The 26149-nt window shown below is 47.8% G+C and overlaps 1 protein-coding gene across 1 annotated transcript; it reads right to left on the reverse strand.

Moving 5' to 3' along the window:
• Window positions 1–3438: 3438 nt before the first annotated feature.
• Window positions 3439–26149, reverse strand: LOC115384620 (28S ribosomal protein S23, mitochondrial-like). The gene is made up of 5 exons (XM_030086856.1): window positions 25989–26149; window positions 25240–25419; window positions 4350–4427; window positions 4138–4261; window positions 3439–3808 (listed from the first exon to the last, which is right to left on the reverse strand). The coding sequence occupies exons 1-5, from the start codon at window positions 26030–26032 to the stop codon at window positions 3725–3727; spliced, it is 510 nt and encodes a 169-aa protein (XP_029942716.1). The 5' UTR covers window positions 26033–26149; the 3' UTR covers window positions 3439–3724.

Below are 26149 nucleotides of genomic sequence, written 5' to 3' on the forward strand. Positions count from 1 at the left end.
CCTCATTACTCATGGGCTCTCTGCACAACTCAACCACTTCCTGAACTTCAGGAGGCTCCTTTGCTTCCTGCCTGTCATGATAGGACGAGCTGACTAATGCAGGTGTGTCTGACCAATACTGTTGTGGTGACAGAGGTCAGGGACTCCTGGATTAATCAGCTCGTCCTATCATGAAAGACAGGAAGTGAAGGAGCCTCCTGAAGCTCAGGAAGTGGTTGCGTTGTGCAGAGAGTCTATTGACGCACAGTGCAAATTATTTGTTTTTAAATGGCTTGGTCACGTAGAGCGACAAAGTTTACATCGATTGAAAATACACCCCACTTAGTAACAGTAATAGATTTGTTTTGCAGGATTGCTTTGCAGGTGAGTAGACTTTATATGTCCTGATCTTCAGGCATATCTTTGAATAAATTCCCCTACCACTCTATTGAAATTTAGTCCGCACGAAATTTGACATGCGACGGCAGCGCCCTTTGAAAAGTATCAAAGGCTGTAGGTGGAGCCAGAGGAGATGGATTTTGTCCTAAATTACCCATTTAATGTCCAAATATCAAAACACAGTGACAGTTCCAGCAAGTATGATGGAATCATTGCCAACTGAAACTCTAAGGGGGACATATTCTTCTCTCTTCACTTTGTGAAGAGTTTCTTCAGCAGTATGTGTTGCCATAGCCTCATTATGATGTTCAAATTTGAAACCTGTCTGTTTCCTCCCTGTCCTGCTACACCACATTTCGTGAAAATGAAACTGAAACGGTTGAGTTTGAGTTGGGTCCGCTTATCCTGAAATAAGTGGATTAGCTCCTCCCCCTGACGGCGCCCCCACCATGTGTCTGTGAGAGTGGGCGTGGCCAGACCGGGAAGCAGGCTCAGAAACAGCCTTTTCTGAGGAGGCTCCTCAGAGCCACTTTTTAGACCCTGAAACTCCCAACAAAGGAGGAATTTGGGGCAAACAAACTTAAATATTAGGTTTTTGGGCTTCTGAGACCGATATGACGGGACTGAAAAATCGCATATGTCCCCTTTAACTCTAAGAGTTTTTGTGGTCCCCAAGCGATCACTAGTTAACAAAATTAAAAGACTTTACTGATTCCAGAGGGAAAATTGTGTAATGTTACTGTGCTCTCATAAAATGATGGAGCAGGCAAAATAGAACAAAATATGTTAAGTTTCTATACAACATTAGATTTATATTATAGTACCAGTTGAAGTATTCTCTTTACAATGACAGATGAACTTTTGTTTTCAGTGAAAAACTGCAGAGACATCATTGAAAGGTACCAGGAAGTGCTGAAAGGCTACAGTGAGGGGGGTCAGGAAATCTGCCTTTGAAGAAGTTGGTGTTGAGCCTCGCAGCCCGTGAAGCTTTCAGTGCTCTCGGCCAGTGGAAGGAGAAGTCTGAAAAGCTCTGCAGCTTTGTGGACAGATGTCGTGCAGCTATTCCAGCTGAGATGAAGGAACAGTACTTTACTACCCAATGCACATTAAATGTGCTAAAAAGTTCCAAGTTTTAATTTGTTACGTTAGAAATGTAATTCTTTAGTCTCTCAGGTGCAAGAATTTTGTGAGCTATGCAAGCTTTTTTTTTTTTTTTTGACAGATTTCAGTTGTATTGTTTTGTCCAGAATAACATGGCACCTTTTCTTTATATATGGCAAAATAAACTTGTTTTAAATATCATTATTGTGCGTAATACTTAGAGGCAGCAAACGACTGCTCCTAAGTGATTATTATTGTGTTCTTGTCACGCAATTGCTAATAACTTTATACAGTGTTGTCACTTCACTGAAAGCTCTTAAATTCATCCTATGACATATCGATATTTATAAGGCAATACGCCCTTTCTGTAAGTGAGCATTTAGTATCCGGTCTATGTCGAGTAGCTCTATGTTTGTCTTGACTTGTGGCTCGAGTAAGGATGGTTATGATGTGCTATGTGACCCAGGACTTCAAATTCTTCAAACACTTGTCAACTTGAGTTTGAAGGTATAAAACATTATAAGCACTTCATTTATATTACTTATAATACTTTTTAAGCCTTGGTATAAGTTCTTATTCATGATGATACACTGTTATAAATGCATTCATAAGACTTATGCATGTTCTTTGCTGGCTCTCGGAGGAGGCGGACGCTTTTTCTATCGCTCCCTACGTTGCTCCTCCCTCCCTATCGTCTCTGCTGCTGCTCTCTGTCTCGTCTGTTTTACTGGAGGAATCACTTGACTTGGTTTTTCGAACAAACCAAATATCAACCATGGAATTGATCAGCTGGTCTCTCTACGCAACTGATACGAGTTTTTCAACAAAGAGCACAGGAGCGGGGGATCCTGCCTGTCCGGACGGGACTCGGCATGCTGGGTATGTGATGGACGCCCGGGAGAAGTGGAGGGGGTCACATGCCTGGCACCCCTGTCCGTCCAGGTCATTGTGGATGATTACATTTTCGGATTTATGATGATCGGTCTGCTGCTGATTGGCCGGTGCTGCGACCTGATCCTCTGGAGGATTAAGAAGACCGCCACCACAAAAGACGTCCAGGGAGGACGGTCTTTTCAAATCAACGGGCAAAAGCTGAGACTGACCGTTTGTGCGAACTCTTTCGTAAGGTGGACATTTTGGGTTATGGACGATTGAGACGCAAGTTGGATGTCACCATCGCCGAGAGGGTTAAGCCAGCTTCTGTCTGAAATGTGGAGAAACCGAGCAGAGGAAGGTCAAACGGCTCCTTCCACACCAAAACAAGATACCTTCTGATTGTGTTTGGCGCCCCTGGAAGACTAAACAAATCTCCCTGAAGATTCAAGACAAGACTGATTGCTTTGTCCATTTTCCTTCTCTCACGCTCAGCTGCAACCCAACTTCACTTTGGACTGCTTCATTCAAGGCCGTCCCGGCAATGACCATCTGAGTTGGAGCGCAAAGGGGAGGCGGGCCAAACCACACACACACATACACGGACTGATGAACTGAAATGCCACATACATGCCACACACACTCCCTCCCCCATTTCAACGTCTCCACCACACCTTTCTGCTGACGACTAGCAGTGATGACGTGTTGCGCTGATGTATAGCTGCGACCGCGGATCCGTTAGTCTGATAGCAGCTTGTCTCGTGTTTTGTTGCTATGTATGTGCGCAGGTTGGCTTTTTTTGGTCTCTCACTTCTAATCACGACTCCCTTCGGAACCGTGATCTGAATTGATGTATCTTTTTTTACCCCCCCCCCCCCCCCAATTTCTGTCTGAGTTTCTTTAACTCTGTTTCCTTTTGAAGACGGAGCGCCGTAATTGGCTGCCTGGGCGTCTTAAAAACCCAAGTAATTTCGTTGCACTTGTAACTTCGGTAACTTGCTGCGATGACAATAAAGACAATTCTGATTCTGATTCTGATTCTGTGTTCCTGATGCATTATAAACCAGACCTTCATAGTTACAGGTTTTTTTATTGTAACTCTCTGCACATTAACAAACTCAGTTGAGGAATTTCTCCTTTCACTCAAGACCAACTCTGAATAATGCGACTGAATGTGGCTCATGGTGCCACTGCAGCAGTCTGAAACGTTAATATAACCTCATCACTGAGATTTAACACTTCTGACACAGTCTACAAGAGAAGCAGAAATCCAATCACATCTTGAAAAACAGCCTAATGCAGAGTGAGGGACCAGCAGCTCATCCCAGAATCTTTTTGGGCGACGCTCATGTCCTGTGATGTGCCGTGGCCTTCATGTCTCCTGGACCGACTGCTGCTCTGCCAACATGTCTATAAGCTTCAGCTCCAGCACTGGATTCCTGGACTCGGCAGGCACCTGGCAAAGAAAAGCATTTCTGTCAACAGGATCAAAACGCTGCTATCGTATCAAACCATTAAAAGCATTTTATATGTTTGTTGGCTTGACTGACTGAATTCAGGTTTGACAACTCCTGACTCTGTTTAAAACTTCACTCGGCCTTTCTGGAAATGTTCAGCGTTCATCTTCAACACAGACATGATATACTACAATGGCTGGTGTGGTATTCAGCCACAGATGCTCTATCAATCAGACTATGACAGAAAAGTAGAAAATTACAAAGGGAATTCACGTTTCACATTTTTCCCCTCACACACATGGTACATAGGTTTTTGTGACAATCTTACTGGGAGAGCTCCTCTCTTTCTTAAGATAACCCCTTCTGCAAGCAAAGCCTTCCCAGTCTCTTCAAACAGGGAAGACTCCTTCAGCTCACACTTGCTTCTTAACTCTTCATACTTCTCCACAAATCTGTGATGGGAAAAATAAAACAACATGACATCAAATCAATAAAATGAAAGACAGATAATAGCTTCTCACCCAACGAGGCCAAACGCACCTCTGACATGTAGAAACAAAGTATGGCTTGGAAAGATCGAGAACTCGAGGACCTGTCCCATACTGCTCGTAGAATCTCCTGAAAGAAGGACGTAACAGTCAGCTGTTCTCCACTGGAATCACCCAGGTGTCATTTCTTCTTCTAAGGTCTGGAATCAGAACGCACGTTGAGGTTGAAACAAAAGAAACACAACTCCAGAACAAGACCCTAAACTATGAAGATAAAGTGTATATTTGTCTCTAGAGAAGCATTGTTTCAGTTACAATAGAGAGACTTATCCTTTCTCCAGTTTGATTGTGGTTAATCCTTGTTTCAGAAATGTTTTTAAAGATTTTTTTTTTTAATGCCTTAAAAACCAAACTGAATTGATTGTATCCTGCTTTCTTAGCTCATCCAAACCCTAGAAATGGCATTAACATGGTAATAGTTTATTTTTGGCGCTAAGGAAAAGTCATTTTGTGTGAAATAAGAGATTTTCTGGGGCTAATTCTGAAACCTGAAAGAGAAAACGCTCTGGTTCACTGAAAATCCCGCCTCTCCCCCTGTGGACGTTGACTGACAGCTACTTCAACCAATCAGCACTTCAAAACAAATACGCTGGCGAGCTTTAGCTCTTTAGCTCTAGCTTCTCTACACGCAAAAACGTCTTTTCCTGTTAGAAACTCACCAAGCGCAGACCCTTCAGACCCTCCAGACCCTCCAGACCCTCCACTGGAATCACCCAGGTGTCATTTCTTCTTCTAACCAATCCTATTAAAACATTGGGCTGTGAAACGGATTTCACTGGTGTGGTGTTTTCACCCACTCCAGCAGTGCCCAAAGCACTTCACACTGCCAGTCACACTCACACACACCAGTGGAGATGGCTGCCATGCAAAGTAATCTTTCTGGATTCAGTAGGCACGTTTACATGGGGCCTGTGTAATCGGCTTGTAGGCGGAGCGGATTGTAAATGCGTCACGTAAACACAGAGCATCTGCTTCACTCGGAGCGGATTGTATTTTGGAGCCGATTGTACGAGGTGGTGTACACTGACCGACAATCCGACTGTGTCTCAGATAAACGCCGCCTGACAGCGGAGCGGAATAAACGGGGATTATTTGTTCCGCGCATGCGTTCCCTCGTACATAGCGACGCGATGACGTGACAGGAAACAGGAAACAGGACAATCAAAAACAAGCAGAAGAACTTGACGGTGGTTGAGAAACACTTTTTAATAAAAACCCAGAGAACAAAAACTGGAGAGGTGAGATGGAAGCAAATCGCGAAACAGTGACTTGTTCAAAGAGCTCTACAGCAGGATGAGTGACCGCGAGGCCGGTGTTATGGATTAACTGGTTCCCGTGTTAACGAATGATGGCTCACCTGCTCATAACAGCAGATGTTAAAGTACAACTCCATCCATCCATTTTCTACCGCTTATCCGGGGCCGGGTCGCGGGGGCAGCAGTCTCAGCAGGGATGCCCAGACTTCCTGTCCCCAGACACTTCCTCCAGCTCCTCTGGGAGGATCCCAAGGCGTTCCCAGACCAGCCGAGAGACATAGTCTCTCCAGCGTGTCCTGGGTCTTCCCCTGGGTCTTCCTCCCAGTGGGACATGCCCGGAACACCTCCCTAGGGAGGCGTCCAGGAGGCATCCTAAACAGATGTCCGAGCCTCCTCAGCTGGTTCCTCTCGATATGGAGGAGTAGCGGCTCTACTCCGAGCTCCTCCCTGGTGACTGAGCTCCTCCCCCTATCTCTAAGGGAGTCCAGCCACCCTACGGAGGAAGCTCATTTCGGCCGCTTGTATCCGGGATCTTGTCCTTTCGGTCATGACCCAAAGCTCATGACCATAGGTGAGGGTGGGAACGTAGATTGACCGGTAAATCGAGAGCTTCGCCTTTCGGCTCAGCTCCTTCTTCACCACGACGGACCGATACGACTGCATCACTGCAGACGCTGCACCGATCCACCTGTCAATCTCACGCTCCATCCGTCCCCCACTCGTGAACAAGACCCCAAGATACTTGAACTCCTCCACTTGGGCTAGGGTGTCTCCACCTACCTGGAGAGGGCAAGCCACCTTCCTCCGGTCGAGGACCATGGCCTCGGATTTGGAGGTGCTGATCCTCATCCCTGTCGCTTCACACTCGGCTGCGAACCGCCCCAGTGCATGCTGTAGGTCCGGGTTCGATGAAGCCAACAGGACAACATCATCTGCAAAAAGCAGAGATGAAATCCTGTGGTTCCTGAACCGGACCCCCTCCGGCCCCTGGCTGCACCTAGAAATTCTGTCCATGAAGATTATGAACAGAACCGGTGACAAAGGGCAGCCCTGCCGGAGTCCAACATGCACCGGGAACAGGTCCGACTTACTGCCGGCAATGCGGACCAGACTCCTACTCCGGTCATACAAAGACCGGACGGCCCTTAACAAGGGGCCCCGGACTCCGTATTCCCGGAGCACCCCCCCACAAGACACCACGAGGAACACGGTCAAATGCCTTCTCCAAATCCGCAAAACACATGTGGACTGGTTGGGCAAACTCCCACGAACCCTCGAGCACCCTATGGAGGGTCTAGAGCTGGTCCACTGTTCCACGACCAGGACGAAAACCGCATTGTTCCTCCTGGATCCGAGGTTCGACTATCGGTCGGATCCTCCTCTCCAGTACCCTGGAATAGACTTTCCCGGGGAGGCTGAGGAGTGTAATCCCCCTATAGTTGGAGCACACCCTCCGGTCCCCCTTTTTAAACAGGGGGACCACCACCCCGGTCTGCCAATCCAGAGGCACCGTCCCCGACCGCCACGCGATGTTGCAGAGACGTGTCAACCAAGACAGTCCCTGCACATCCAGAGACTTAAGGTACTCAGGCCGAATCTCGTCCACCCCCGGTGCCTTGCCACCGAGGAGCTTGCCAACCACCTCAGTGACTTCAGCTCGGGTGATGGACGAGTCCACCTCTGAGACCTCAGCCTCTGCTTCCTCCACGGAAGACGTGGCGATGGGATTGAGGAGGTCCTCAAAGTATTCCTTCCACCGTCCGACAATATCCCCAGTTGAGGTCAGCAGCTCCCCACCTCCACTGTAAACAGTGTTGGCGGAGACCTGCTTTCCCCTCCTGAGGCGCCGGACGGTTTGCCAGAATTTCTTCGAGGCCGACCGATAGTCCTCCTCCATGGCCTCCCCGAACTCCTCCCAGACCCGAGTTTTTGCCTCCACAACTGCTCGGGCTGCAGTTCGCTTGGCCTGCCGGTACCCGTCAGCTGCTTCGGGAGTCCCATGAGCCAGCAAGGCTCGATAGGACTCCTTCTTCAGCTTGACAGCAGCCCTTACTTCTGGTGTCCACCACCGGGTTCGGGGGTTGCCGCCACGACAGGCACCGGAGACCTTACGACCACAGCTCCGAGCAGCTGCTTCGACAATGGAGGTGGAGAACATGGTCCACTCGGACTCAATGTCCCCAGCCTCCCTCGGGACATGAGAGAAGCTCTCCCGGAGGTGGGAGTTGAAAGCCATGCTGACAGAGGGTTCCGCCAGACGTTCCCAGCAGACCCTCACAACACGTTTGGGTCTGCCAAGTCTGTCCGGTTTCCTCCTCCGCCAGCGAATCCAACTCACCACCAGGTGGTGATCAGTCGACAGCTCTGCTCCTCTCTTCACCCGAGTGTCCAAAACACGCGGGCGGAGGTCAGATGACACGACAACAAAGTCGATCATCGACCTCCGACCTAGGGTGTCCTGGTGCCAAGTGCACTTATGGACACCCCTGTGCTCGAACATGGTGTTCGTTATGGACAAACTGTGACTAGCACAGAAGTCCAATAACAGAACACCACTCGGGTTCAGATCGGGGAGGCCGTGCGATCCAATCACCCCCTTCCAGGTCTCACTGTCGCTCCCCACGTGGGCGTTGAAGTCCCCCAGTAGAACAATGGAGTCCCCAGTCGGAGCACTGTCCAGCACCCCTCCCAGGGACTCCAAGAAGGCCGGGTACTCTACACTGCTGTTCGGCCCGTAAGCCGAGACAACAGTGAGGCACCTATCCCCGACCCGAAGGCGCAGGGATGCAACCCTCCCGTTCACTGGGGTGAACTCCAACACATGGCGGCTGAGCTGTGGGGCTATAAGCAAACCCACACCAGCCCGCCGCCTCTCACCGCGGGCAACGCCAGACAAGTGGAGAGTCCAGCTCTTCTCGAGAGGTTGGGTTCCAGAGCCCAGGCTATGTGTGGAGGTGAGCCCGACTATATCTAGCCGGTACCTCTCAACCTCCCTCACAAGCTCAGGCTCCTTCCCCACCAACGAGGAGACATTCCATGTCCCTAGAGCCAGTCTCTGTGTCCGGGGATCGGGTCGCCGGGCACCCTGCCGTCGGCTGCCACCCAATCCACACTGCACCCGGCCCCTACGGTTCCCTCGGTGGGTGGTGAGCCCACCGGAGGTCAGGCCCACGTCGTCCCTTCGGGCTGAGCCCGGCCGGGCCCCGTGGGCAAAGACCCGGCCACCAGGCGCTCGCTTACGAGCCCCAACCCCAGGCCTAGCTCCAGGGTGGGGCCCCGGCTGCGCCATACCGGGCGACGTAACGACCTTTGTTCTTTTTCTAATCATAGGGGGTTTTGAACTGCTCTCAGTCTGGCCCGTCACCCAGGACCTGTTTGCCATGGGAGACCCTACTAGGGGGCATAAAGCCCCCCGGCAACATAGCTCCTGGGATCATGCGGGCTCTCAAACTCCCCCACCACGTTAAGGTGGCAGTTCTAGGGGGTTGTATTTTGTACAACTCACAAAATAATAATAATAATAAAGCATTGGTTTATATAGCGCTTTATTGGACACTCAGAGACGCTTCATGTTGCAGTCTTCATTCCCTCCATACTGGGTGGTGATGAGCTGCTGCTGCAGCCACAGCTGCCCTGGGGGGGGCAGACTGACAGAGGCGAGGCTGCTTGTCTGCACCATCGGCCCCTCCCACCACCAACCATTCACTCTCACAACTTTCATACTAGACAAGGTGGGTGAAGTGCCTAAGGTGCCCAAGGACACAACGACAGTTTTACGCCTGCGGGAGCGGGGATCGAACTACCAACCTTCCGGTTATAAGACGACCTGCTCTACCAACTGAGCTGCTGTCGCCACAAAAGTGTACTGTAACTGTAGAGAACTGACGTTCCATAGAATGAGTACAAGTTTCAGTCGGTATTTCAACATCTATTGGTCACCAGTTAACACGGGCACCAGTTAATTCGAAACATCGACATGTGGAGCAGAGCTCACACCGAGACGTGGCGCTCGGCGGCGGCGCTCCGGCCGGGGGAGCAGCGCTCCTTCAGCAGGTATCATGGAGATGTTGGGACATTATTTGAGCAGATAAAACTCTCTGCTGGGCGCCGAGGACTGCTGCTGCAGAGAGGAGACCTGACAGTTCCTGAGAGACTCTGTCCGCATGTCACAGGACGCTGGATAATCCGCTTCACCCAGGACCCTGGTAAACCAGGATTCATGTGGATCGCTTTGTATGCCGTACATGAATACACACGCTTAACACAATCGTTTTCAATGGGATTGAAAAAACACCCATGTAAACTGGGCCAGTGTCTTGCCCAAGAACACTTCAGCATGTGGACAAGGGGGAGATAAACCAACAACCCCTCCAACTGCAACACAACCATTCTACCACCTGAGTTAACTGAACAGTTACCCCGATGTAAGCTGTACTCGCAACATTCATTATATATGTTATTAAATTGAAAATGAAAGAGCCAGGAATCACAGGAATCACAGCAACGGCCGCGCCGCTGCTCCACGTAACCTCCACGCCACCGCCCGCCGCTACGGCGGAGAAGATCATGGCCGACCTGAGAGAAGACGTCCGCCGGCTGTCGAATGAGCTCAGGGAGAAGGACGACCTGCTGGAGAAGGCTCGGACGTTGACGATCGACCAATCCATGATGATATCGTCATTAATGGCTGCCGCCGCCCTGGCACCCTGTGCTCCTTCCTGCTCCACACCGGAGCCCGCCCACAGCCCGCCGCCAGGATCTTAACAACCCGGAAACCAGGCCGCCCGACGCCGCGACGGTCCTCCATCCTGCTGGGCCCCAGCCTCGCCGCTCCGCCGGGGCCCTGGAGCTGGAGCGTGTCCCGCCGATCCCGGAGAAGCAGCAATCATCCCGGGCTTCGACCTCCGCGGCGCCGGAGGCTGATTATGGAGGCAGTGCGGAGGCGCTCCGGGAGCCACCGCCGCCCCAGGGAGACCTGGGAACTAGGGATGCACATGGTTAACCGTTAACCGTTAACAGGAACTTTGACTATTGTTTTTTTGTTTTTTTAAGCTGCAGCTGGAGCGGAGCTCTCCACAGAGCCGTCTGTCTTCCTGCACACTGGCATCATATTCCAGATATCAATGACGGCGCTGCAGACGACTCCTTCAGTCACTGATTAATTCCAGGTGCCTTCATGTTGTACAGTCGGGGAGGGTGTGTGTCTTTGTGCACATTGACGCATGTGGCACAAAACCGACGTTACATTGAATATTATGTTTTATCTCCAGACGCCGCGGGTCGTCCAGATTCACAGTGAAATGGTTCAGTGTGAAGCCGCAGCATCCAGATGAACATTACGCTTCATCAGAACTGTTTAAAAATCGGATTTCAGAAGCTAAAACTTTATTTTGGAAATTAATCAGAACACAGATCACCAGCGCGCTCGCTCTCCACATAATTTAAAAAACAACAGGAGATGATTGAAGCCTACAGTGCTGTAAATTATATCTAAATCTTGCAGCTTTTTTTACATGTTAGATGAGAATTTACTGTCATTGTAAATCCGCAGTGAAGCACCGGACTGCGCCGAGTCAGTCTCTCAGCTGAGTGCACATTTCCGTGTCGGAACGAGGGACGTCTGCGTGTCGGAATAGCAGTGTTTCGGATGGTGATCTGTCTAAACGGTGGTGCGTCGGAATGTCGGAGCGGCAGCATGGAGCCGCTCAGCAGGGCGTTTAAAGGTCGTCCTGCTTCGCGTCGGTTTGGAGCCTCGGCGCTCCGCCGCTCCACGCTGTGCGCGTTCAGGCACAGTGTTCCACACATCCTCCAGAAGCTTTTCAGACTGTTTCTCTGCTCCTTTATTACAGATTATTTATAGGAAATTAAGCACATATATTGTCAGTGCGTTATCATTTAATTTTAACGTTTATTTAGCCTTTTTTTTTTCTTTTTTCTGAATCGCGGGGCGGCGCCGGAGCGGTTCCCCCGGCAGACCTTCTCCTCCCTCCAGACAGGCTGCTGTCTCCGTCCACGACATGCCGTCACTTTTACTGTCATATTCTGTTTTCTGTGGCGCTCTGGCGATGCGTATAGCGGCGCCACCTGCGCGCAACGCGGTCACAAATTCTGGCTGCTGCGCGGACGTCCGCAGATCGGTCCGCGCAGACCAGTGCGCAACGCACACCCCGCAGACGTGAAGCAGGACGGGCTTTAAATCTTATCGGTCAACGGTTATTAACCGGTTAAAGGGCGTCGGTTAACGGTCATAAAAAATATATAAAATGTGCATCCCTGCCAGGGAACGCCGCCCCAGCGACGAGGCTGCTGCCAGCGGCACCACTGCGCCGGCGGAGCGCTCCCCGGCCCAGGACTTCCCCTGACATCACTCATCATCGGCGCCAGCATCGTGTGGAATATTCGCTTCTTTAACGGCACCACACGGTGTTTTCCCGGCGCCACCGTCCCCACCATCCTGGAAAACTTCCAGAGCTCCTCCGGTCCGCCCCTCCTCCGTTCGCCGGGTGATTGTTCACATCGGGTCCGACGACGCGACGCGGCGACACTCCGAGCTCACCAGAAAGCTTTTCAGCCTGCCACAAAGTTCCGAAAAAATGATCTCTTTTTTTTTCTTGGGCTTTTTTGCCAGGCGCCTGGCCGGGACCTGGGGGTTTAACAAACTTTTTTTTTTTTTATCGTTATAAGGTGGAACTTGTATCGTCGTCTTCTGCTCTTCTTCTCCTCCTGTGATGCACCGAGGCGAGCGAGTGGCGGCGCGTTCACGTCCCGCTCTGCTGTGACAGCCGCCGCTGCGCCCTGAAGGAATAAAACCTCGTCTTTGATTGGAATCACGTAGCGCTATGTGTATGTCACAGTGCCGTTGGGAATTAATGTGAAATGATTTATTTATTTATTTTCAAGGCATTATTTCTCACTGGCCCGTTGCGCAATCTACTGGCCCGGACAGTTTTAAAAGTGCTCCCGGGCCATTTGTGCTCATTATTACTCATTTTAGTGAGTTCAAGGTCTTGTTATTTCTTGTTGTTTGACACTGAAAAATAAAACAAATGTTTTGTATTGCAACTATAAATCCATCTGTATTGTCTTTATTGTGAATTTGTGATTTATTTCATATTACTTTTTTCAAAGACTTAACACATTCAGACTTTAGACTAGAAGAGTAAAACTAATCCCAAAAGACTAAGGCTAAAAGATTAACACTAGACTAAGACTAAAATGTTTTTATATTTAGTCAACTTGAATAGATGAGACTAAAAGAATTGCAGAAGACCAGTGTTGTTTTTGGCAGCCTATTTTGATTTAGTTTTAGTCTTAGTCTTTTGGACGAAATGCTCATTAGTTTTAGTCTAGTTTTAGTCATTTTTACACTTCATAGTTTTAGTCTAGTTTTAGTCGACGAAAACCAAATGGGTTTTAGTCCAGTTTTAGTCATAAAAAGCCTTAAAAGGAAAAAGACAAAGGAAATTGTAAACCAAACAAACATAATAAAATATACTTAAATGGCACAAAAACAACAGAACACACTGATGCCTTTGAATATTAAATAATAAACTGGACTAGTTTGATTCTTTACGACTTCAATGCAGTGCTTATATGAGCTCTGCAGACAGAATGAGAGAACTAATAGGATTTTTGCTGATACTTTCAAGCTATTTTTATAATGTCCACACTGATATAAAAGCTGAGATCTTTTATTAAAAACTGATCTGTTCTGTTTCTATGTTACTGATTTGAACTGGTAAGAGGAACTGCCTGTTATTCTTTTGGAGGAACGATAAAACCAATACTAAGATGGTTATTTGGAAAATGCGACCATTAAAACAACTGAAATAAACAATATTAATTCCTTGGGTATTTGATGGTTTGAAACACTTGTAAGTCTTCAAAACTGAAATGACAAACATAACTTGAGTTTGATAAACTTTGTAAGTATTCATTACCTGAATTTTCTCTATACAAATTTTAAACAAAAGTGAAAATACATTTCTTCAAAATAAGATAACACCTGAATTATTTTTCAAAAAAGAAAAAAAAAAGAAAGTAAAAGATTTATTAGGTACTTGGTGAAAAAAATCTTCACTAATCAATGGTGCGCTCCTGTTGCAGTTTCACAGTAAGCACAAACAGTCAAACAGTTGGATCAGATCCTCCATCCCCCATAACCAGGCATTCTGTATTATTTTCTGCTGGATTCTGATTAAAGTTCATCCATAAATCACTGCGTCTTTTCCTCCCGCCGAGCCCCGGCGAAAGTTGCCCCATGCGCTCTAGTGGCCGGTGCATGCAGCGCAGGCTGCTCAAACAGGAAGCAGCTCGTGAACTGCTGATATTTTCAGAGTAAAGCAGCCGATCTGTGTGAACTAGCTGGGGGAATCGCATTTGTTTTAATTTATTTTGAAAGTCAAATTACTGACATTTTCGTCTCGTCTCGTTAACGATAACAACAGATCCGTCTCGTCACATTTCCGTCTTTAAAGAGATGTTTTTAGCTCGTCACGTCTCGTTTTAGTCACGGGAAAAAGGGGCGTTGACGAATTGTTTTCGTTATCGTCATCGTTAACGAAAACAACACTGCAGAAGACTAAGACAAAAGCAAAACTTTGTGTTTAGTCTTACACTGAGGCCTCAACCACACACACGCGGCTGTGCGGCGGATCTGTCCGGTTTGCACGGTGTCTGCGCGGAACAGTCAGAACTGCATGCATATTATTTAATATTCAAAGGCATCAGTGTGTTCTGTTGTTTTTGTGCCATTTCAGTCCTTTCACACTCCCCGCGCGTGGCCCGGTCAAAGCCGCGCGGCGGTTTCTAAATAGAAATCAACTCCATTTTTCTGCGCGGACTTGAGCGGGCTGTGCGCGGCGTCCCGTTGAAACCAACGGCATAAACACACATCTCGTGTCAGCTGGGCTTTCTCTGCAGCACTGAGCTCCTGTCTGCCACAGACCGTCTCCCCAGAGGCTTCCAGGGTTCTGCTCCGTCTGGTTTTCCGCGGCTTGGAGCGAGTCCCATTGAAAACAATGAAGACAGGGCCTCGCAGGCCGTTGCCGCGGACAACCCGCTCACGCAGACCATGCTGGTGAGAAAGGGACGCCTGAACACGCCGCTCCAGCGCCCACGCCGTCTACGCGTCCGCCCCACGCCGCGCGGTGACCGCGTATGTGGGAATGAGGCCTTAAGGTACGTTCACACCGGACGCGTTGCAGGCGTCACGGGCGTCGCTTTTACATTCAAAGTCTACGGTGGACGAGCTTCAACGCACCCAACGCGCATCAGGCGCTTTTCGAGCGTCGCTTTCTGAGCTTTTCGAGCGTTGCCGACGCGCGCCATGCGCGTCACGCGTTGAAGGCGTCAACGCCTGAAGTTGGGAAAATTGAACTTTGGAAGCGTCAACGCCGAGCGTCATCCAATCACAGACGAGCACTCTGAGCGCTGACGCGGGCCAGAAGCTCGTCAAACTGGGCCGGGAGAGGCGGAGGCTCGCCGGCGGGCCCGCCGCTGGGGTGACGCGCCGCACCGGGGGGCCGCCTCGGTGCGACGCCCGGAGCGGGCCCGCTCCGAGGCGGAGGCTCGCTGGCGGGCTCGCTCCGTAGGACCGCTGGGTGAGACGGCGCGTCTCGGTCCTGCTGCGGGTCGCCGGGAAGCCGGTCGGAGAGGCGGGGGCGGCCGAAGGTGTGATGCGCGTCGCCCGCCGCCAAAGCCCGACCGGGCCTGGAGGCTGGGCTGCTGGGTCGGGGGAACAGCGCTGCGCGCCGTGCCGGGCGGGGGGCCCCGTGGCGGGTCCAGGGTTCGTGTGTGCTCTGCTTCTCTCCTGCTCTGACTCCTCCTGCTGGAGCCGCTCACTGCGGCTGGCTCACATTTCATCCGAACAAAATCATAAACAGTTGGCATTCGGAAAAACAAACGACACAATCGGGCTCTAAACGACCACTTTGTCGGCTAATTTAAAAAAAAAAAACCGACAAAGTTATACATTTGAAGAGTTTAGAGCTAAAGTGATTTATGCACTGATCCCGCCATTGTCAACATGAAGACAGGACACAAGCTCCTCCCACTCATGCCACTGAGCTGCCGCGCGTCGCGAGCGTTGCAAGCTTCGTGTGTTTTTGAACACGCGTCGAATTCCACACTTTACTCGCTTCAGCTTTGAGGCGTCAGTGACGCCCGTGAAGCCTGCAACGCGTCCGGTGTGAACGTAGCATAAGACGAAATAAAAAATTTCCGAAAAAATTAAGACTGCTCCTGATTACCTTTAAATATATGAAATGTGGTTTATGACAAAAATACTTGATTCAAAAGCTAAAACGACTGGTTATTTGAACTATTCAGATCACAAAACAGCACTTTAAAAGACATCTCTCTGACTCCAAACTCAGACTACAGATCTGCTGTTTGCAATAAATCAGTATGAAGTCAGTGTTTTGTGTAACAACATACTTCCCCAACAGAAATGAATTCGCTGGAGGCAGTAAAGACGGTGCCTGCTCACAAATGTTTACGTTGTGTGGAGTACTGGTATGTTGGGATTCGGAACAAAGGAATATATAAAAAGTGTTTTTTTTCTGACAATAAATTAATCAATGCATGAAATTCCCAACCCAAACCCCCAAAGCAACTTGCAATATTGACCACATTCACACAGGCAGCTGCCGTGCAAGGAGCTCAGTCTATTCACTGAGTAACAGAAGCTCAGTGTGATGCTCGAAGACACTTCACCGTGTGGGCAGCGACCTGCAGGACTGAACCTGCAACTTCCCACATGAGAGACAACCCTGTTCCAACTGAGCCACATGCAACACTTGACATTGTACTGTATACTGCTTGTAAATACGGGACTCTCGTACAAAAACCATAAGTGGTCCTTCATGTTGAAAAGGTTATCCATCCCTGCCGAGGCCTGGGCGATTATATGATCGTGATTGTTGATCACGATTAATTTCCAGTCGATCATGGTGATCAGCTGTGAGCACATTTACTGATCAGACATGGCAGAAATGTGCGTGACCACAGCCAATCACAGTCCACTTTTTCCTGCTCAGCTTCCGCCTGTAAGCTGTCTGAGAAGTAAACAGAGATGAGCTGAGTGGAGCCGAGGGCAGCGAAGCAGAGGAAGTCAGCCATGCCTCGGCGTTATGCTCTGAAGATGAGGCTGCTGCTGACAGGACAGGCTGCTCCACCCGCACCGCTGCTAGCTCACCGCTGCTAGCACACCGCTGCTAGCACACCGCTGCTAGCACACCGCTGCTAGCACACCGCTGCTAGCACACCGCCGCTAGCTCACCGCTGCTAGCACACTGCTAGCTCACCGCTGCTAGCACACCGCCGCTAGCTCACCGCCGCTAGCTCACCGCTGCTAGCTCACCGCTGCTAGCTCACTGCTGCTAGCACACCGCTGCTAGCACACCGCTGCTTCTAGCACACCGCTGCTTCTAGCACACCGCTGCTAGCACACTGCTAGCTCACCGCTGCTAGCACACCGCCGCTAGCTCACCGCCGCTAGCTCACCGCTGCTAGCTCACTGCTGCTAGCACACCGCTGCTAGCACACCGCTGCTGCTAGCACACCGCTGCTGCTAGCACACCGCTGCTTCTAGCACACCGCTGCTTCTAGCACACCGCTGCTTCTAGCACACCGCTGCTAGCACACCGCTGCTAGCTCACCGCTGCTAGCTCACCGCTGCTAGCACACCGCCGCTAACTCACCGCTGCTTCTAGCACACCGCTGCTTCTAGCACACCGCTGCTAGCACACCGCTGCTAGCTCACCGCTGCTAGCTCACCGCTGCTAGCACGCCGCCGCTAGCACACCGCCGCTAGCTCACCGCCGCTAGCTCGCCGCCGCTAGCACACCGCCGCTAGCACACCACTATTAGCACACCGCCGCTAGCTCACCGCTGCTAGCACACCGCTATTAGCACACCGCCGCTAGCTCACCGCTGCTAGCACACCACCGCTAGCACACCGCTAATAGCACACCGCCGCTAGCTCACCGCCGCTAGCTCACCGCTGCTAGCACACTGCTAGCTCACCGCTGCTAGCACATCGCCGCTAGCTCACCGCTGCTAGCACACTGCTAGCTCACCGCTGCTAGCACATCGCCGCTAGCTCACCGCTGCTAGCACACTGCTAGCTCACCGCTGCTAGCACACCGCCGCTAGCTCACCGCTGCTAGCACACTGCTAGCTCACCGCTGCTAGCACACCGCCGCTAGCTCACCGCTGCTAGCACACTGCTAGCTCACCGCTGCTAGCACATCGCCGCTAGCTCACCGCCGCTAGCTCACCGCTGCTAGCTCACTGCTGCTAGCACACCGCTGCTAGCACACCGCTGCTAGCTCACCGCTGCTAGCACACCGCTATTAGCACACCGCCGCTAGCTCACCGCCGCTAGCACACCGCTATTAGCACACCGCCGCTAGCTCACCGCCGCTAGCTCACCGCTGCTAGCACACCGAGCCGCAAGGAATCTGGTGTTTTGAGTCCAGGAACTACTGGTGATGAAGTTTAACTAACGATGGTTCAGTTCTTTTCTTTAACTGAAAGAAACGGAGCATCGCATCATTGAACATATCACCACGTCTCGCCGCTAACAACATGCGGAGAGCCTGCAGAGCCTGCAGCAACCTTCTTCTTCTGTGGTGTCTGTGTAAAATAAGGTTGAACATGCAAACAGCACACCTAGTGGCATGAAGTGTAAATGCAGTCATGGCGTCGTCTGTGGCCGTGGCCTGAATGAGGATCTCCCTGAGTTTACTCCAAATGTTTCAGAAACCAGAATATTTATCTGAACACAAATATTAACTGCATGTAAACGTAGCCAGCGTCGTCTTGTCAGGCCACTGCACCACACGAGCAACATTCTGAGAGGAGAAAAATGATCACACACGTGATTACTTTTGTCCTTTTTTTGTTTGTTTTATATATTATTGTAGTTTTGAACTGTTACGTTTTAAAGGACCTATATCATGCAAAATCCACTTCTTTAGGGTTTTCAGCATGCCACAAAGTTGATTTCCCTTTCAAACCACCCCCAAAAAGTTATTTGCCTTCATCCACATGTCTGAGTAATCTCTTCAGTCTGCTGCTCTCTACAGCAGCCCCTCCCTTCAGGTAGAAAACAGCTCGTTTGAAACTCTTCCAACCTCAGTACGTCACAAAATAGAACTCCTCCCTCCACTCTTCTCCCCCCCCACCCCCGCTCAGACAACACCAACTCTCCTCTGACCAGCAGCAGCTGATTCACATCTTCCACTGAGGAGACACCCCCCCCCCCCCCCCCCCCCCCCCCCCCCCCCCCCACCCAGGCCCTCGGGAATCAGCGTTGCTGCTTTTTGTATCTCTGATTACGGAGATAAACTTTAACCATCGACTAAAAGCAACAATCAAGCAAGAGCAAGAGTCTGAAGGGTCTGGAGGGTCTGAAGGGTCTGAAGGGTCTGAAGGGTCTGAAGGGTCTGGAGGGTCTGAAGGGTCTGGAGGGTCTGGAGGGTCTGAAGGGTCTGGAGGGTCTGAAGGGTCTGGAGGGTCTGGAGGGTCTGGAGGGTCTGGAGGGTCTGAAGGGTCTGGAGGGTCTGGAGGGTCTGGAGGGTCTGGAGGGTCTGAAGGGTCTGGAGGGTCTGGAGGGTCTGGAGGGTCTGGAGGGTCTGAAGGGTCTGGAGGGTCTGGAGGGTCTGGAGGGTCTGAAGGGTCTGGAGGGTCTGGAGGGTCTGGAGGGTCTGGAGGGTCTGGAGGGTCTGCGCTTGGTGAGTTTCTCACAGGAAAAGACGTTTTCGCGTGTCTTTGCGTGTAGAGAAGCTAGAGCTAAAGAGCTAAAGCTAACCCTTAGAGACGCTAACGAAGCTCTGATTGGTTGAATTAGCTGTCAGTCAAAGTCCACAGGGGGAGAGGCGGGATTTTCAGTGAACCAGAGTGTTTTCTCTTCTGGGTTTCAGAATTAACCTCCAAAAATCCTTTATTTAACACAAAATGACTTTTCCTTAGCGCCAAAAATAAACTATTACCATGTTAATGCCAATAATGGGGTTTGGACGAGCTAAAGACGCAGGATACAGGTCCTTTAAATCTAATCTGTCCAATCTGGATTGCTATTTAAATTTTGTACATTTGATGCCAGCATTAATGATGGCAGCAGCATATTTAGCATCATAACTTAAAAATAATGTTTACATTCTAAAGCACCTTCATTATCCCCAGGCGGTTTCTCCAGTTTTTCTAATATTTTATAGCAATAAAAATCCTCAGGGCTGTAAACTGTCACACTTTATCTCGTGATCGTTCAGTTCTTCTCTTTTACTGTAAAAACGGTGCATCGCAGGATTTTATGATCTTGGTGCTAGATTTTTTTTCCCCATTTACTGCACTGTGAACTGAAATTGTTCTATGTTTACATTATTTAATTTGCATTGCTATTTGCTTGATTTGTTAATAAAATGTTAAACTATTCTATAGTTCTAGTTTTCAGTTCAGATGCTTTAAAACTGGTTTAAAAACAATATGACATATCGTGATTATAATTGTGATTGAATGATATGAAAAAAAATATTGTGATAATTTTTTTTGCCGTATCGCCCAGTCCTATCCCTGCCTCTCTGCAAACTACAACTTTAACTGGTATTAAACAAGTGTTTCTTCTTTAAAGGTGCATTAAGGAGTTTGCACGTTTCATGCAGAACAGCGGCCCCTGCAGGCCTTCGGCGTAACTGCAGCTTAGTGAAACACTCGTGCCTGTGGCTTGTGTCCATGTACGTGCACAGGAGAGGGGAACTCCTTCCTCGCTCTTCTCGTAGCGCTGGAGTAAAATGTAAGTTTCTCCTGCCTGGTGGGTCTGTGTGGAGCTGCAGTGCTAGAAGCCGGTCTGTTCTTCCTTTCTCAGTTGTTGCTCGCTGAGCATCTGGCGGAGAAATGGCGGACAAAACAAAACTTAAGGAAATCAGGCCAGCGGGAGGCGCGTTACACATCATTCCTCTCAAACTCTCCCCAAAGCGGCAGTGCTAGAAGCCGGTCTTCTCTTACTTTCTGGAAGGCCCATCCTCAATAGGGTGTTCCTAATGACGTCATCGGTTGCTGAGCAACAGTTTCGGGCGCCATGTTGGAGGACATACACGGAGTTATAAACACATGAGACGGTGGCGGGTTACTGCGGACTTTTGAGCGAAAAAAAAACCAGGATACTGTATCGAGAAAAGTGCAAGGGCATTGACTACTGACCCGTACTTGATCGCAAGCACGGAATTTACCCGGAACGAGGAGAAATGGGCCGCCATCAGCTGCTTCCACATCGTTAATTACCTGGTCTACTCGCTAAGCCGTCTGCACGCTGTGACGACGGAAACTGCAAAAAGCAGCGGTTCTGTTTAGGCTGTGTGAACATCAAGGAAGCCCCAGAGGGCGAGCGGGGTTCTGGGTTCTGTCCAGAACGCAGAGGCAGCAGGAAAAAGAGTCGTTACAGCAGCTCATGGCATTACAGCTCCTCAGTGGCTTTACACCCGCTGGAGGTGTTACTGAGGTCTGATGTGACATGTGGCTCAAGCTGTGGTAGTACTTGATCTGTATGTGTTATTTTGAAGTTCTCTGGCCTTTTCTTGTTTGTTTTTATATAAACGCTGGAGGTGTGTTTTCATGTCTACTCAGCTTGCTGAAACTTTTTGCATATTCTGAAGTGATTGTGACAAAATCCACACCAACATATAGGAGCTTAAATACAGTTTGAGTTTATCAATGTGAAAATTGTCATTTCATATTTAAATGCTTATTTGTGTTTCAGATGTGAAGTGATTATTTAAATAATCACTTCACATCTCAAACACAAATAAGCATTTAACCTGTACATATATATATATATATATATATATATATATATATATATATATATATATATATATATATATATATATATATATATATATATTAAAAAAAGACATTTAAAAAAAAATCAGTGTCACAAACAGATCATTACATTAACTACAATTTACATATAGACTCTACCGTATAGAATATGAGCAATAACCCTGGACATACCGTCCTGCAGTCATGGTCACTTTTTAATCCCATAATAAATCATAGTCACTTCATCATACACACATTCTGTTGCACTAAGACACACTGTACATATTAGCATATACCGTATTGGCCCGAATATAAGACGACTCCGATTATAACACGACCCCTATTTTTCAAAGATCATTTTTTGAAAAAAAAAAAAAATTACTGAAAACAGGTCACTCATAAAACAACTTTTTATTATACAATTACTATAAACTCAAAACTCACAACTGAGATAACATTTCAGGAGATATAAAATGAAAAAATATTACTACAGTATTGAATAAATATATTCTCTTTCTCAAAATAAGAAACAATAAGCAACAAATAAGAACCTCAAGGGGTCCAAACTGCATAAATGATGTAAATAACTGTCCAGGTCCTTCAGCTGAATCACGGCTTTGATGATGGGCATTCTGTCTTTCCGTTTTCCAGAGACGTATTCTCTCATCCTTCTATCAGTCTCTCTGAAGCGTCTCTCAGGACCACTGCAAGCTTTTCTCATAGCGTTAGCATCTGTAGTGTTTTTTCTGTGCTCTCCAATAAGAACGAGGCTCTGCTCCACCAGATCTCCTGCAGCTTGGCAGTAGTTTGATGACTCTGCTGCGTTGATCACCATCAGCGTTCAGCCCCTTTGTTCCAGATGATCTGCCATTTTTCATCAGATCATTAATTCATTCATTCATTTTCTGCCGCTTTATCCCTTTCGGGTCGCGGGTTATTTGATCTCATTTCATCGCTCCACTCGCTCTCTGGTCAGTGATACTTTGGCTCCATCTAGCGGCGCAGATGCGTATTGACCATCTACCGTAAGTCCGCGATTATAACACGACCCCACTTTTGAGGATGCAATTTCTGGAAAAAAACATCGTCTTATATTCGGGCCAATACGGTATACACATATGTATGTATATATACATATATATATATATATACATATATATATATATATATATATATGTGTGTATATATATATATATATATATATATATATATATATATATATATATATATATATATATATATATATATATACACATATATATATATATATATATATATATACATATATATATGTATATACATATATATATATTATAGCTCCTGTTATATTTTAGATTTATGTTCTATTTAAAGTTAGGACTTTCCTCCTTTTAGATCTATATTATTATTATATTATCCCATTAATATTCTTATTAAGATTTGGACCATTATTTATTCTCATTCCTTATTGACACACTCCCTCACTGTTCTGCCGCTGTGTGTTCTTTGAGCCTCTGTAATGGTAAATTTCTCCACTGTGAGATAAATCAAGGCTCCAGTATTCTATACACATCCACACACTCTCACAGAATTACTCTAAACCTTGAAGACTAAGAAATGCTGAATGCTGAGAATACCGAACAAGTTATATGTTGCACTGGAAGTTGATTTGTTATTTTGGGGCACATTTACTTGAGGCCCCCTGGTGTGGCTGCTCTCAAGTATCAGTTGCTCTGATTAGAAATTGTTTCTAAAGCAGCACTAACCCTCAGTAATAGTCAACCCTGACTGCAGCAACAAAACGTATGCTATATGTTTAGACAGTAGTCTAATATAAGTTCAGTTGCGCCACAGCTCAGAGCACAGGGTTCCCACAAAAGTCATTCTCCCCAAATTCTGCATAAAATCATCAAGTAATAACGCTGATCTTACCGATACAGAGTGGAGATCACAGACTCTCGTGTTCTTTATGCTGTATTCCTGCACATCAGCTCTTGAAATCCTGGTTAGCCAGCTAGCCTCTTCTTTGTGAGACTTGTGGAGTCTGCTCTCCTCAGTGCATAAAAACAGCCGGTATCCGAAAAAACAAACAAACAAAAAAACCGACGCACATCGCGGTCTGCTCGCATCCCACAACAGCACAAAAGTTCACCATTGTCAGTCTGGACTATTTGTTGTACCGGATAATAGGGGTGAGCCGAATACTCGTTTTAAACGAGTACTCGTTACGGATAATGCATTTTTTTCGAACCCGAGTTCAGCCCGAGCATTGTCCGTCAGTATTCGTCCTCGTGCTGATGGGAGATCCTCACTGGTCCTTCATTCTGCTCCTGATCCACCGAGACTTGTGAGAGAAGCCAATCAGTGCTGGTAAATTAAAAATTCGGTATTTTATTTCTTTGTAGCTGCATTGTGCCTGAGGAAAACCTTTCAAGGTTCAAACGTCTCGCGACTGTGCACGCTCGTTTTTTTTTTTTTCTTTTCCGGGGGGTTTTAAGTTTCGTTTTCCCTCGCGGTTTTGTTTTTCCTTTTTTCTCTTATTTTTCATAATAGTTTGGGCTTGTGCTCCAGCGGGAGGCTGGGATCTGTGGGGGGAGATGATAAATGGACCGAGGTCCATATGATCGGCGCTGCAGCCGGACAGGACCAGGAAGCTCAGCAGGGGGGATGAGAGGGAGGCAGTCCCAACCCAGGAAGGCCTGGTCCTTTCCTTGGACTCCAGCTGGAGTCCAGACAACAATTATAGAGAAGCTGTTATGTAAATTCATTCATACAACTAAAAATATTCATGTTCTGCCTCAATAAAAATACTTGTTCTGTAAATAGTTCCTTCACTATTGTGACAAAAAATATTCAAAAATGTATTCTGAGGCTGTTGTGTGAATAAATAATCATTTACATACCTTTAAAAATGTTCATGTTCTGACTAAAATAATAAAAAAAAACCTTGTAAATTGTATCATTGAAACGGTTCTGTAAATACTTTTAAAATAAAAAAAAAAATATAGCAACTTCTGAGCAATCCATATCAATTTCAGACTTAAAATAGTGTGCCAATTACTGCCCGACCCCATTTCCGGTTAAACCACGCCCACTTCCGGTTCATGCCACGCCCCCTCCGAGTACAGATACGGATACAGATAGTTTGGATGGGTAAACAGATACAGATACAGATAGTGGTGTACTCGCTCATCCCTACCGGATAGTCTGTTCAGTCCGCCTGAAACCGCTGTGTGACCACACCGTGTGTGTCCTCCAACCAGGACGTCTATTAGGAACACCCTATACTGCTCACTTGTTGTTCGCTAAGCATCTGGCGGAGTAATGGCGGGCAAAACCAAACCTAAGGATATCAGGCCAGCGGGAGGCGCATTACGTCACATCATCTCAAATTCTCCCCAAAAAAACTCTGGAGCCGGACCGGCACTGTGACTTTCAAGTGACAGTTTAGCGCTGTTAGAGGTTCTGGTAATGAATATGTCAGGGCTCATTGTACACATCACTGAATATTTGTAACCTATTTATGGTGGAAAATAAGTATTTTTGAAGTTGAAAAACTCCTTAATGCACCTTTAAGCAAACTGGGTTGTGTGATCATTTCACAACATTACATATTAATAAGAAATGTGGAGCTGTCCAGTAAAGCTGTTACATGTACATTTCTATACACTATATCACGTTTAATTCACAAGATCAGAGTAACTTTTATAAAACACATGCACAGAAGCAGAGCCTCAGAATATGAGTCCTAGACACACCTAAAACAAACTTAACAAGCCTAACATTAAAAACAATTGCAACATGTCACATGATTCACAAACTTACGCCCTGATTTCATCTTCACTGTAGAAAATTTCCGGCACAGTCTCCTTCTTTGTCCGCAGACGGTGGGAACAAGGCTTTACGTAGAGTGGGTCCATCTTTGGAGGAGAGGCCTGATAGACATCATACCAGACAGGCTTTGCTTCAGGCTTTATGACTCTTGACTGCATCAAATCTCGAACACTGGCGATCACAACAAAGAAAAAAAAACACAAAATTACGAAATGAATTGAAGAGTGTTATTGATCAAGATAGTGCGCGCGCGCATGCACACACACACACACAATTGAGTCTGTTTACAGATATGTGTTTACACATTGTGACCTTTGAGGGAGAGAAGACGGTGAACGAAAACCACCTTATGTCTGTCGCACGAATATGACGTCACGATAATGTTTTTCAATGAAGGAACTCCTGTTTCATTTACTCATATCTCAATACTTAGACTAATTTACTCGCATGTAACGGCTCGTCGGTACTCGTCAGGTGTGTGAAAAAGCACGTCAGATGGAGTATTGACAGAACAAAAATCCGACGCAGAAAAAATCTCGCTTAAACTCGAAGCTCGCTGTTTGAACATGGCCGAAAAAAGACGATAATATGTGCCTCAGTGTTGTGTTACGTGATATAACAAAAATGGAAAGTTAAGATAAACAAACATGAAATGGAACGGAAATGCTGGCAAGAGTAACGCCAGCTGCCTGTTAGCTCCGCCATTCGAGCAGCTAACGTGAGGAAGACAGCAGTCTTACCGACTGAAGACCGTCCCCAGCTTCTCCAGTCTGCTGCCAGCCATCCGGATTCCCTCCGTAAGAGCTCCGACGACAGATATAAGGAATGAATCTTTATATTACGGGAGCTCACAGCCGCTGTGGCTGAAATCACAAGCCTGCGTCCAAGCCGTGCAAAGGTC

Source organism: Salarias fasciatus, unplaced genomic scaffold (genome assembly GCF_902148845.1).
Source record: "Salarias fasciatus unplaced genomic scaffold, fSalaFa1.1, whole genome shotgun sequence".
NCBI classification, from domain to species: Eukaryota; Metazoa; Chordata; class Actinopteri; order Blenniiformes; family Blenniidae; genus Salarias; species Salarias fasciatus.